Source organism: Dysidea avara, chromosome 8 (genome assembly GCF_963678975.1).
Source record: "Dysidea avara chromosome 8, odDysAvar1.4, whole genome shotgun sequence".
Lineage (NCBI taxonomy): Eukaryota > Metazoa > Porifera > Demospongiae > Dictyoceratida > Dysideidae > Dysidea > Dysidea avara.
In genome coordinates, this window is record NC_089279.1 from 11425242 (window position 1) to 11438663 (window position 13422).

Below are 13422 nucleotides of genomic sequence, written 5' to 3' on the forward strand. Positions count from 1 at the left end.
AACTTATTAAATTGCTACTGAAGTGGTATCAATTCTATTAAAGCAAAGCACTAAAGATGTTTCCCTTTGATAAACCAACACCTATCAACACTGCAGTAGGTGAAGCCAGGTGACAAATTATACTGAAATATTCAAGATATGATGTAATTGGAACACAGTGTGTTTTGACCAGGTAATACAGCGTTGAATACTCTCCCTCTCTATTTTATGAACTCTTGATATGATGAAATGATATAGCTATGTGGAGAGAGCTTGAGTTGTCTCTGCATATGTGTATATTATTTCATTTCTTACAATCACTGGTAGTGTAAATGGGGGTCATGGCTTCCCCTTGGTCAATGCTTATAAGAGGAGGTATGACATGAAATAAACGCCATTGGAGAGAATTTGCATTAATTACATTCTTAGAGATTTTTAAATTGCAAAAAGTACTGTCTTAATAGACTTTGAAGGATTTCTAGGCACTCTACTTTATTATCAGCAGTGCTGGTGGTTGCTTGTCCTCCATTTCGTACGTCAAGTTATTTATCATGTGATGAAGTCTCCAATAGATCATGTATATTGAAGTCAAACGATTGGGGTTGACTACACCATTGAATTTAGCATAAGAAAAGCTTCTCGATTAGTATATAGTTTTTAGCAATACCCTTCCGAAATAGGTTCTCTACAAACCCTATGCCTCGTGTCAGGTACCTCCTCTGGAAAAGATCTAAATACTCTATTAAATCAAGAGCTCTTAATATTTATGGAGGTGAATGTCTCTTTCACAAGGCTTCTCTTAGAACAAAGACTTCACCTTATCAACACCAATCATCACCTATCAACAGTTCTCTGTTTGTAGAAGCAGGACAGAGGTGTAGGTGTGATCAAAAGTGAAGTGATTTTGTATCCCATAAATTAGAACTGTTGATGACTTGAACAAAAAAGCATTTTATATCTTACAACCTACACTCACTTAGAACTTCTCTTGGGGTCTAACTCCTCAGTTGCGAGATAACTGGTGTATTAGGGTATCTCAATCAAGCCCCAGGTGAATCAAAAGCTAGCCCAACAGACCAGAGTGAAATGGACAGTTCTTTGGCTGAAAATATATGCTTTTCATCCTATTCTAATACAAGAAGATAAAATGTAGCTTTCTCAGATAAGACTGAAAGTCTTTGCCAGAGCCTTCTGAATATGTATGGAATAGGCCAGTGTTAGCAGTTTGTTAATAGTTCATTTGACCTCAAGATTTAAACTGTTAGTAGATCTTAGTGTATTTTGTTGCAGAACGTTTTTGAAACATCACCAGATAAACGACACCATTTGTATCCCCATTTCACAATTATTGTTGACACAGAAAACATACGTAAAGTATTTAACAGTTGTCGTCAGATTATCCAGCATGAGCACTTGCGCCAATATGAGCTGGTGTGACTGCACGACCGCCCGATAGAGATGAGACTGTATATTTCAAGGAAAATAAACCTCAAATACTTTTGTTGAACTCATATGTATCTATTATTTCAGTAGCACTATTTGTAATTTTCTATTTTTTTGTATCTTGGTAACTTATTTTAACGAACCATGTACATATGAGGTACTGTACTACAGTACCTGGCTGCGAATATTATATTAGTCAGGGGATATTAGCAGATATTTGGCATATCTAGGAATAAATTCCTTACCAAGAAATTTTTTTTACCAATGTGTTTGTAAAGGTGTCTACTAACCCTCCTCAAAAGATTTAAACACAACTCCCCTAGGAGAACCCATGACAGCTTTGGGAAGTTGGACTATCCATGACCTTATTTGAAAATGGTTGATTTGCTGTTAGTACAGCAAATCATGTGGTTTAATACGTATACATTGCAAGCTTTTAACCACTCCTGAAATTGATGAAAAGACCACATTCACTCATTATTATTATTATTAGTTGGAACTCATGTATTTCTTAAGGACTAGTTTGATAATGTCTATTGCCTCATAAGTCAACGTCTGGGTCTTCTCCAGACTCTCCATCATCAATGCAATTCTTGCATGTAATTCCTTTGCAATTTCCACATGCTGAGATGCACTTGACATCATTCTTCTTACAGCTGCACCGTCAGTTGCTACAATCTCCTTTACAATTACAGCTTATGAACTTTAAAAATTTATCAGGTGCCATAGGGTCTAATGTTGCAGTGTACGAAATAACTTTTTAGACATGTGCCGACACACTGTCAGGACAACATGAAAGTTGAGTGGACATAAATCAATTTGTCCGGACATTTTTTGCATTTCTCCTTTCTTGCCAAATCATTTGTTTCAAGCATTGGGGTCACTGTACAACTGATTATTATTACTTTTCACTCAATAACAGTGACAGATCAGAAAAGCACAACATTTTAGGGTTCTGGTCACATGTAAGGTCCTATCTATTACAGGAGCATTTGTAGGAAAGGACTCAAAGGAGAATTAACTCAGTATTATAATAGTTATGTAGTCAAACTATACTATTGCTGCTATGAAATAGTGCCTCTGTAAAATATGAACTCCATTCTATATAGCTCAAAATGCAAGTTGAGTGTACGGATGAATACCACAAGTAAAAGCTAGTAATGGCTAACAGGTCATAAGTACATTTGCCAAGTAACTGAGTCAACAGGCTGTGCAATGTAACCTGTTGGTCTCTTGGACATGGCTTTGTGGCCACACCACAAACCATAAACACATAACTCAATTACATGCCAATGTCACTATGTCTGGCCTCCTACTGTCACACTCCAGAGTCTAAACTCTCAGTGCTTTGGGTAGTTGGAAAAGGCGGGTACGGTCGGACACGGACGCGGACACAGACATTTTCAAAAAGGACTTTTACATTTATATAACAGTCATACCTAACGCTGTTTTTACAGTAGTCTTCGCCTCCAGACCCAGGCGTCGATCTTCTCATAGCGCTTATCCATTTATAAGCGCACGTGCGAAGGATAGACTAGCACTCTAAAGACCATTATAGTGTTGTATACGTGCTCTAGAAATCTAATTCAGAGTCACAGAGATTAATCTAGCATGTCCCAACTTAATCTCGTTGGCCAGGTCCTTGAAATCCTCAACACTTGGTATAAGCGCCTGCGCCTTATACTAAAAGGCTTAAGATCGTGGATTTGGCCTGCTAAGCTAAGTTGCATGGGGCATACAAGCTAATCTCTACAACTATATAACTCTGTATTAGACTTTAGAACATGTGTACAACACCATTATGGTCTTTGGCATGCTGTGGAGTGCTGGTCTAGTCCTTCGCACGTGCGCTTATAAATGGATAAGCGCTATGAAAAGATCGACGCCTGAGTCTGGAGGCGAAGACTACTGTAAAAACAGCGTTAGGTATGAAAAATAACTGTTATATAAATGTAAAGGTCCTTCTTGAATATGTCTGTGTCCGCGTCCGTGTCCGCGTCCGACCGTATCCGCCTTTTCCAACTACCCCAGTGCTTTACCTTGAAAGGACATTGTTTCCGGACAAATCCAATTATGGCCTGACAACTAGTGTAATTGACCAGAAATTGTCAGTGTCCTGACTGTTATTTCGCACACTGATGTTGGAACTGGCTCATAGCCTTTACTCCTTAATGTCCATCCATAGCCACTGGGGTCCAAAGACATACTCTGCAATAGCATCCAGTCTTGGGTTTGTAGATAGGCACGGAGAGGGTTGTATACAAACACTGGACTGGACTGGTGGACTCAGTTTTTTTTGTTTGTTTTTCATTTTAGCACATATTTGGGCAATTGATTGTAGCTATTGCTACATGCAATGTAAAATATGCAGGTGGACCTGTCTACTTGGCACTATCTCTTATCTTAGGATTGTGTGCAATTCTCTTTCTTGACATAATCTCTATTGTACGACTACCATTCATCTTATCATGAAGTTAGTGCTGAGCGATAGTAAAAATTTTACTATCACGATAGTTATTGATTAAATATCGCGATAGTGAATACTATCCCGATAGTTTATGAAACACTTTGCTCTTAACAAAGTCTTAGTTGTATAGCTATGACGTGTAGCCATGTAGAAAGTTATTTTGCATGCACAGGACATTTGTTAATTAACTGCGTGGGCGGCCAATGAATATGGACTTTTGGTATAGCTTTTACAGGCCACTCCTTTGTAAGAAAGCTGGTAATACCACACTGTAAAACAGTATAGAAGGGTTGTTAATACCATTTTAATGCAGATCTGAGCTTATCGATAACAATAGTGATTTACTATCGCGATATATCGCACTATCGATACTATTGCTCAGCCCTACATGAAGTACAAACCATACAGCACATGTGTATGTAGTGTTGTAGGGGAGGGGGATGCCAACCTAGGGGAGGGGGGATGTCGCTCTCTAAAGGCAGTGTTTTCAGCCGTTTCTTTTTTTTTTCAGTATCATTCATGCTGCATGACTTACAACTTATTGTAGGATGTTATTGTTTGATATCTATTATCAACTTACTACACTATCACTTGGATAACCTGTTAATAGATGCAAAAGAACCCTTGTAGAATTCACTGCCAAAAACCCACAATTAAAACCTTTGTAACCATGGGAATAAAACCCACCAAATGTTTCAAGAAAAGGAAGCTAGTCTTCTGCCTTTACTCATTATTGGGAGCAGTTTACTGAGGTACAGTAATATAAATATTGTCAGGAATGCATTATGTCCTTCATATTATAAAGATACTTTAAAATATTTAATTATAATGGCTATTGCTTTAGGAATAGTACTCACTGACACTGTTCTGCAAAGGGAAAGGGGGGCTCTTAGCCTCCCCCATAAATCTACCCTTGGAAGGGTGCAATATAGTTTGAGTTATGTAGTTTGACATTTCACACTATGCTTACAGCGATCAGACAATTTCAAATATTTCCAAATAAGGCTCATGGGTAGTCCAACTTCCAGCAGCTGTCACGAGTTCCCCTAGGGGAGTTGTGTTTAAATCTTTTGAGGAGGGTTAGTAGACACCTTTACAAACACATTGGTAAAAAAATTTCTTGGTAAGGAATTTATTCCTAGATTATATTAAAATTTCCTGACTATATGGATGAATGAACTCTAAAAGAATGTCACGAAAACAACTCAGACAGCAAGAATGATAAAGTGTGTGACATTATATATCGCTAAAACTAGCCAACTAAACCTACCAGTTTGTTCTATGACTAGAAATAGATTATGTGAACACTTTCTGATCCAAAAATTTAAGCAGTTCGGGCACTCGAGAGAAATACTCTGAACAAGACAATGAGGAAGAATATCACACCACCAGTAGTAGTAGTAGTATATCTTAGTTATTGACACTAGTCTCAGGTAGGGAAGTGTCAATAACTAAGATATTCTATCAAGTATAAGACTTGTGGGTACATTGATGTGTATGGCTTTGTATGCAGCTTGACATGTTGTACTGTCATTTTGATTGCACATTCAGTGTTTAACTGAATTTGTCCTATTAGATTGCAATAAACACTTTTTTTTTGTCAAAGACAATGACTTATCACAGTAAAGTCTTTGAAGTATGGCTTTACTGGGATATAGTTAAGTATAGTGTGTATGATTGAGCTGGATCCTCAAATACATTTAATAATTATCTCATGGATGCCATTACACATGCTCTTGAAATTTGGCTCATTTCTAGCAGTGCTTGACCTGCTAAAAAATCTTTTTGTTCAAATGCCTGACACTATTTCTGGTCAATCTGAAGTGTCATCACATATTTCCTATATGGGAAGCCATAAAGTGTAGTGTCTATTACCTCCGAACCACACATGTCTGTTGGACTGAAATGTTAATTCTCTTGAAACAAAATATCCACTTTTCATTTTTAGCTGTTTTTTTTCAGGATCCAGCTCAACTAGTATATACTATAGTTATGGTGTCCAAGAACATTTGATCACAACTATAACCTATTCTGGGACTACAGCAAGTCAACAGTACATCATCAAGAGTGCACATGCATTGTGACGCTTATACATACTCTTGATGCCATTTACCAAGTTTAGCTGGAATGTAAGTTTTACAATTTTTCAGTTGCTTGGTTGTACTCAAATTTTTCGTCTTCAAAAATCAAGATTTACTGTACATTATATAGTTGGCAGCTGAAACCTAGTGAGTGTTCCTCCAAGTAAAGCAATAGAGGTTCTAACTTGTTCACCTGTAAAAAGCATAGCTGTTACTTGTAAAAACTTGTTTGTAGTTTTATAGTGTCAAATGTCAGTGATGGTTGTGTATTGTTTTTGTTACAGAATATCTCTGAAGCAACACCTGACAAACGTCATAGCTTATACACCCATTTCACCATCGCCGTTGATACTGAGAACATACGCAAAGTGTTCAACAGTTGTCGTGACATAATTCAAAAGGAACATCTACGCCAGTACGAGCTCTTGTGAAGCCAGTAGTGCAAGATAAAAGATGTGACCAAATAATTTGCAACCTTTTGTACTCGTAAAAAATTATATTTAATTTTGTACGTTGGTAGGACTGTTTGTGTATAAAAGACTTTTTTTTTGAAATTGCATACATTACAATCGTTATATGAGGTACATGCAGTTACATTATTATTATTATTATTATTGTACATGTGTGTGATTGTGATTGAAATTAGTGCAAGCTAGTTTTACTAGTGTAAAAATTAAATAAATTCAAGAACAGCATACTCACCACTGTGTGGGACTTTTGACATAGTACATGATGACATGGGATTTGACAGGTGGAGCCATCAATTATTTGACCTTTGGTGTCCTGAAGTTACGGCTCATTTTGTGTCTAAAAATAGTCACTGTTGTCATATCACCTGTGCAACACTCAATTTGTTCAAAAGGTCTTCAGTTTGATGCTTGTTTCATTCATATTCCATTCCAAAGTTATGTTCATTTATATCACTTATAAATTTAATGGTCCATGCAATTAATTAGCTTACATTAATTTTAATATCTATCTAACCATTTAGGATTTTCAGGAAACACACACAAACCAGAGTGTAGAAAATAGGGCTGGGGCTTAAGAAGTACCTTCCTCTCTTGTCAGTGTAAAGCTGAAACCTGGGGTTGTTTATAGTTACAATAATAGTGTTTAAGACATAAAACTCTGTAACTTAATTGTGATGGCCACAATGCTGCCATATGCTTCTTTCATTAGAGGCTTTATTTAAGATGTAGGACTACAAGTCTGAGACTGTACAAAGCCTACAGAATTGTGCAACATAAATTGTCCAGTTGTTTAATGCCCTCAGGCTTCCCCATGGCCAAATCTTATACTCCCTTGAGTGCGTTTCTCCTACGGTCTTTTTGGCAAATCTTAATTGCAAGGGGTATAGTTGTAGGAATGAGAAAAATATTAGCAACCTTGACTGAAAGTATAGTGTGTATATAGCATGTGGCAGTCAACATTAATACCTCAAACACTGGTCTACAACCCTAATTATAGCCATAAACAACCCCTGGCAGAATTTTGGGATAATAGGACAATGAACGTAACACAACCAGAGTCTCTTCTATATATCTCTCTCTATGTTCACATGGCCACTATTTGGTGGTTTTCTATCTCTCATCAAAAGTGGAGTAATTAAATATTTACATTTATTCAGTTAACTATTTAGGATTTGCAGGGAACGATGACCTTTGTTAAATGACCTCAAAAGAGGGAAGTATGTACATACCCCCTATGCTCCACCCCTGGATTTTTTCTATACTCGTGTTCCACCCAAAATAATGTTTATTTGTAGGCACATTGGATGCAGCAGGTTTATTTCCTTACTTCGGCAGCAGCTAGCTGAGCTATTACAAATCCTCATAAGCTGTAAACAAGGGCACAGCCTTTGAAATCCTGGGTGAAAAGTTGCTATTAATTATTTTGATTCACAACCTATGTAGGCTTTTAAAGGCCACACCTTTATATAGCTTGGCTGTTTTTGTGTGAATTTCACTTCTTTTAGTACTTTATAGGGTCCCTAGACCTGACTTTGAGTTAGAGATTTTCTTGTACATAACACACATACGTCATTGGTAGGAACAAATGATGGGTCCACAACAGCTTTGAATTTCTCTTCCTCCATGAAACTACAGTGGTATAAGACACAAGCAACATATATAATAGCTTTTACTACATAATGCATTTAATTTAGTTCAAAGGCTGCAGCACAAGTCGCTGTAGACTTTCAGTGCTGGTCACTGTAATACTGACACAATGTAAGCCTGTTGAGGTTCCCAATCAATATAAGGACTGTGTGTCTTGATTATAATATGTTGCAATTGTGTGCTGCCAAACCTACATCATTATGTATAGATCAGGGTTAGCAAGGAAGATCCCTCTTATTCTATCAACATATAAGTACTCTAATAGAGCAGTCAATTGTGCCCCAATGAAAATTAATGAGTATTCTTGTGGGTACATAGGAAAACTTGTCAGTATTTTAGGAGGTGTATCTTATAATTGTAGAATAATATGCAACATTATAATCCATCCAGCATCATAGTGCTGATGAATTGAACATGTAAACCATCCTCCTGAGGAGCAAACTGTGTATAAAGTGACACACATAATTATTGAAGGGACATTTGCTTCCCTGAGAGCTATAAGAGCTTTGTAGACATACATAATTATTTTATCTGTTCTTCAAAAGCACGTTTGTTTACGTGAGACAATGGTAAATGTTTTCCCAATAACCGCCCCAGTATAGTATGTCTATAGTCAGGTGGCTTAATATCAAAATGTGGACATGATTCACAAAACAATTATTGGACTTTCTTATACTATTATACATGTAATTTTTATGCTAAGTATGTCATTAAAATGAACCATATAGATATTCATGTTACAATTACTCTATTAGAGCATTCGGACATTACCATCATCAGTTATGTCTGCTTTCTATAACTACAAAATTCATTTTGCCTTTTCTATATATCCACAATCATCTCTTGTAGTAATGCTAATTTTGAATAATTCACTGCATTCTTGCTCTGAGGTGGCCAATCCAGCCCAGGCAGTATAGCTTGGTAACTGCTCAAATTTTTTTTTTTTACCATGTATACTAGCTGAATGGGTAAGGATGGCTAGTGCATAAACAATTCAAAATTAAAAGATAAGAGGAAGGACTAAGTTCTTTGAGAACAATAAGAGGTATCATGGGTTGTGAGGTTTACTGTACCATAGCTTCTGTGGACTGCATTATCTAGTATAGCTCTCTACATTATGAGTCTTTATGACCAGTCATTCAGCTAAACTTGTTGATTTATATATGTTTACATCCATTCCTTGGTTTATTAAAGCTCTTTTTATTTTCTTTGGTGTATGGCTTTGGTGAAAAAAAATGAATCGGTCTCTTAATACCACTTTGATAGTAATTGTTTTTTGTAAATCTTGTTCATTTTGGATTTCTTATTGGAGAACAAATGACTGTTTTATTAGAGTACTAAGAGTTCACTTCAATGAATATACTATAGGATTGGTAGCATATTAATGCACAAACAAGTAAATAAAAGTACAATTTGTAACACATAATACGTTCACTTTTTAGGAGTGTATAGAAAAAGAGGACAAAGGCAGCCTTCGCATGCAAGCACACAATTGCCCCCCATTAGGCCTTAACTAGAGCTAATAATATTACATTACCCTATAATGTTAATACTGAGCACGATAGATCTAGGGTAATTGATTTTTAAATAAATTATCTTGAATTTGCAGGGGTTGTACATTATTTATAATATAAAAGTACCTTATACTCAATCAAATAAACTATATGCAAAAAATTAATCTGCTTAACAATCACCAAGCTACAGTGAAAGGCATAAAGCCAAAGCTTATAGGAATTATGGGACTCTGTTCCAAGCTAGATACAGCAGTGTGCAAACCACACTCAGTATGAAAAGCATGATCTCTCTAGATACATGCCCACCCCTCCTCCCTTACATTAAAATTTTGAAATTCTAGCTTCCTGAGATCAATTCTGAGGGCAAAGTAGTGTTACACAATGACTGCCCACTGACTATTCTATTAAGAGTATATTCTTTATTTTAATGGTAGTCAGCTCAGCTTATTTTCCTGGGATTTAGCAATAACAATTACATATATAGTCAACATATGTATTTCGATCTTTTGCAAACTAAAATAAAAAATCGATAAGCCTCCACAACATCTATGGTAAGACATAACTGTCCATAAAGCTATTGAACTACTGATATGTAACTACAAATGGATAGTCACTATAGCCGATGAACGGTAGTGTACTACAGTTCTCCTTACCATAAACTTCCAAAACTTTCCAGCTAAATAACTCCAAATTTTCCTATAACACTCCCTTAGCAACCCATACATTTTTTGCATAATTTTTGATGGGCTATCGATTGGTGTAGTTTTAAAAAAAACCACCCGTTACCACGTTATTCTATTTAATGCACACCTCACGCTATTATTGTTGAATGATAGAAACGTGTCTAAGTTCGCTCTACAGGTGATTGTTGTTTATTTGATGATTGTTATTGATGCCACCTAAGTCAAAAAGAAGTTTACAGCTGGGAGTAGCCAGAGCACACCGCCAGAAGAAATGTAAAACACAAGAATGCTCCTCCAAATCGAATGAAGGTATTTCTGAAGATAAAACAAGTTCTATTATTGAGGAACATATAACAGACCCTGCTCTTGAATTTTCTAGTACTTTAAACTCTAGTGACATGTCAGAAAATGAGACCACAGAAGTCAGTACTGTTTCAACTGAAAGCGTTGTGCCTGCAACTGGAGATCATAGTGAAACAGCTGAAGAGATTGTACCCACTTTCAGTGATTATGATTCCCAAGATGACGAAGACTACACTTCACCAGCTGAAACTGCAACAGCTAGAGGATGAATTAATCCATGGCCATGCAAAAGACTGGGTAAATTCACTTGACAGAGACGATCTAATGTCACTGTCTCTGTTGCTGCACTATCTAATAGTAAACATTTTAGGCCTTCAGCTAACGTTTGCTGCTAAAGTGATAGGTGATTTAGTTGGAAAAAGTGAACGAACTGTTCGTGAATGGAGGGGAACCTTTTTATGCAATGATGGATCATTTCCAGGTTCACTGCAAGGAAAGTACCAGCAGACTGGAGTCTTGGGACAAAATGAGGAGTTAAACAAGCATGTGAGAAAGTATGTCAGGGGAAAACGCTAATGTAAAAGGTAAACCCAACATGACCATTGCTTCATTTTGCCAGTGGGTAAATAACGAACTTTTACCCAATAGTGTGCTCGAGCCTGGATTTCCTCGCAAAATAAGTGTTGATACTGCAAGAAGATGGCTGCACCATCTTGATTTTAAAGTGTTAGATAGAAAGAAAGGTGTTTATATTGACGGCCACGAGAGAGAGGACGTAGTTGCTTGTCGTAAAAAGTTCATTCAGAAAATGGTATCAATTGGAATTATAAACAAAGATAATGCCCCCACACCTCAAGCTGCCCAGTGCCTACCAGAAGATTTAAGATGTCCACCTGAAGAGCAATTACAGAAAACTATTGTGTTATTCCATGATGAATCCATATTTTCAGCTAATGAAGACCAAGGGACACAATGGGGTGAAAAAGATAATTTTGCAATTAAGCCTAAAAGCAAAGGTTCCGGTATAATGGTATCAGACTTTATTGATGAGTTTAATGGTTACCTTCATCTTAGTGACACAGAATTTTCTCTGGCTGAACACACATATGGGAACAACATTAAAAAAGAAGCTCGTCAATTTTTGGAATATGGAGAGAGTCGAGAAGGTTATTGGACCTCAGACAAATTCCTCACTCAAATGGAACATGCAATAAAAATAGCTGATATTAAGTATCCGAAAGATGTAGGATATCGTGTGGTATGGGTATTTGACAACAGCAGTTGTCACAATGCCTACGCCGATGATGCATTAAATGCGAACAATATGAATGCCAAGCCTGGGGGAAAGCAGCCATGCTTACGTGACACAGAATGGGATGAGAGACCCCAGTGAATGGTCTTTAATATTGGTATTCCAAAGGGCCTTATTCAAGTACTAACTGAAAGAGGCAAATACAAAAAATCAATGAAACTTGAAAACATGAGGAAAGAAATCTCGACTCATCCTGACTTCATGAATGAAATGACCAAACTAGAACATTTTCTACATGATCGTGGACACATTTGCATCATGTTACCAAAGTTTCATTGCGAGCTTAACCCCATAGAAAGATGTTGGGGTCAAGCAAAGCGATATACACGAAGCTTTACAAATTACACTTTACCACGATTACGTACTAATGTTCCCAATGGACTTGATTCGGTGATGCTCGAGAATATCAAAAACTATTTCCGCAAGGTAAAGCAGTACATGTTTGCATACCTAGAAGGCTACACAGCAGGTCCAGACTTAGAAAAGAAAGTAAAAGTATACAAGGAAGTATATAAGTCACACCGAAAGATAGGTGTAAACAGCTGACAAAATCCATTTTTCCATGCATACATTATATCCCAAAGTAAACAATCTATCCTAAAACCCTTCTGTAATTTTATTCCATGATAATTGTATGTACTGTACAGTAAAAACTACTATGATAGCTATAAATATGTGTGGGTACATACATTTTTGGTAATAACCATATAATTGTTTATGGAAATTGAACTAAAGCAGCAATGAACAAAATGCTGTGTAGAAAGTTTTCATTACACATGATAATCACATAAAAGGTGCAAAAGGTATGGCATCAGTCACTATCAATAGGTACATACATTTTAAAGAAACATGGCAGTGAAATGAAGTTATCTACCACATTCTCATTAAAATCACTGAATTGCTTGTCACTGTTAGTGCACTGTAGAGCATAGATTGAGTAATGTTACCTGAAAAGTTCATTACAATTGCACTATGTATCACTGAGTTATGAATTTTAAAAATCGTGATACCATTTTGGAAGTTTATGGTAAGGAGAACTATAGCACTTATCCTTACAACTCACTTTCTCATGAAGATCTCCAATGTAATAATATTACAAACTAATTATCATAGTTAGCTAGTGTGTTAAACTATAAATTTAAAAGTGTGCACAACTACTTGGAGACTGTAGCTTGCTAACCCTCATGCATATACCAACTTAAATTGTAGCCACTAAACCAAACCAACCACAAACAACTGCAGTGAGCCTCAGCTATCTAAATTTATATACATACTCTAATAAAGCATACATTTGTCAGTGACAAAATACTCTAACTGAGGAATCAATTTGATGTTCAGATAACAAACGTTCAGGTTCAGATAATCGACTATTTGGTTAATAGGTGACCTACGTATTAGCCATTTGAGTCAATTACTTGAACATCCTCAATTAGAGTATTTTGTTAACAAGTGTTAGAGGTTCCATTGTACCTTGAAATGTGCACCTCAATGCCCTGCACAAAACATAGTCAGCTTTGCCTTCT

At 36.5% G+C, this 13422-nt stretch overlaps 1 protein-coding gene across 1 annotated transcript in view; it reads left to right on the forward strand.

Annotated features, from left to right (window-relative positions):
* LOC136263438 (guanine nucleotide-binding protein G(s) subunit alpha-like) overlaps window positions 1–6631 on the forward strand; it is a 29135-nt gene extending 22504 nt beyond the window's left edge. Inside the window, exon 14 of the mRNA XM_066057956.1 lies at window positions 6255–6631. Coding sequence (XP_065914028.1) covers window positions 6255–6401 — 147 coding nt within the window. The 3' untranslated portion in view covers window positions 6402–6631. The remainder of the gene's footprint in view (window positions 1–6254) is intronic.
* Window positions 6632–13422: the final 6791 nt, after the last annotated feature.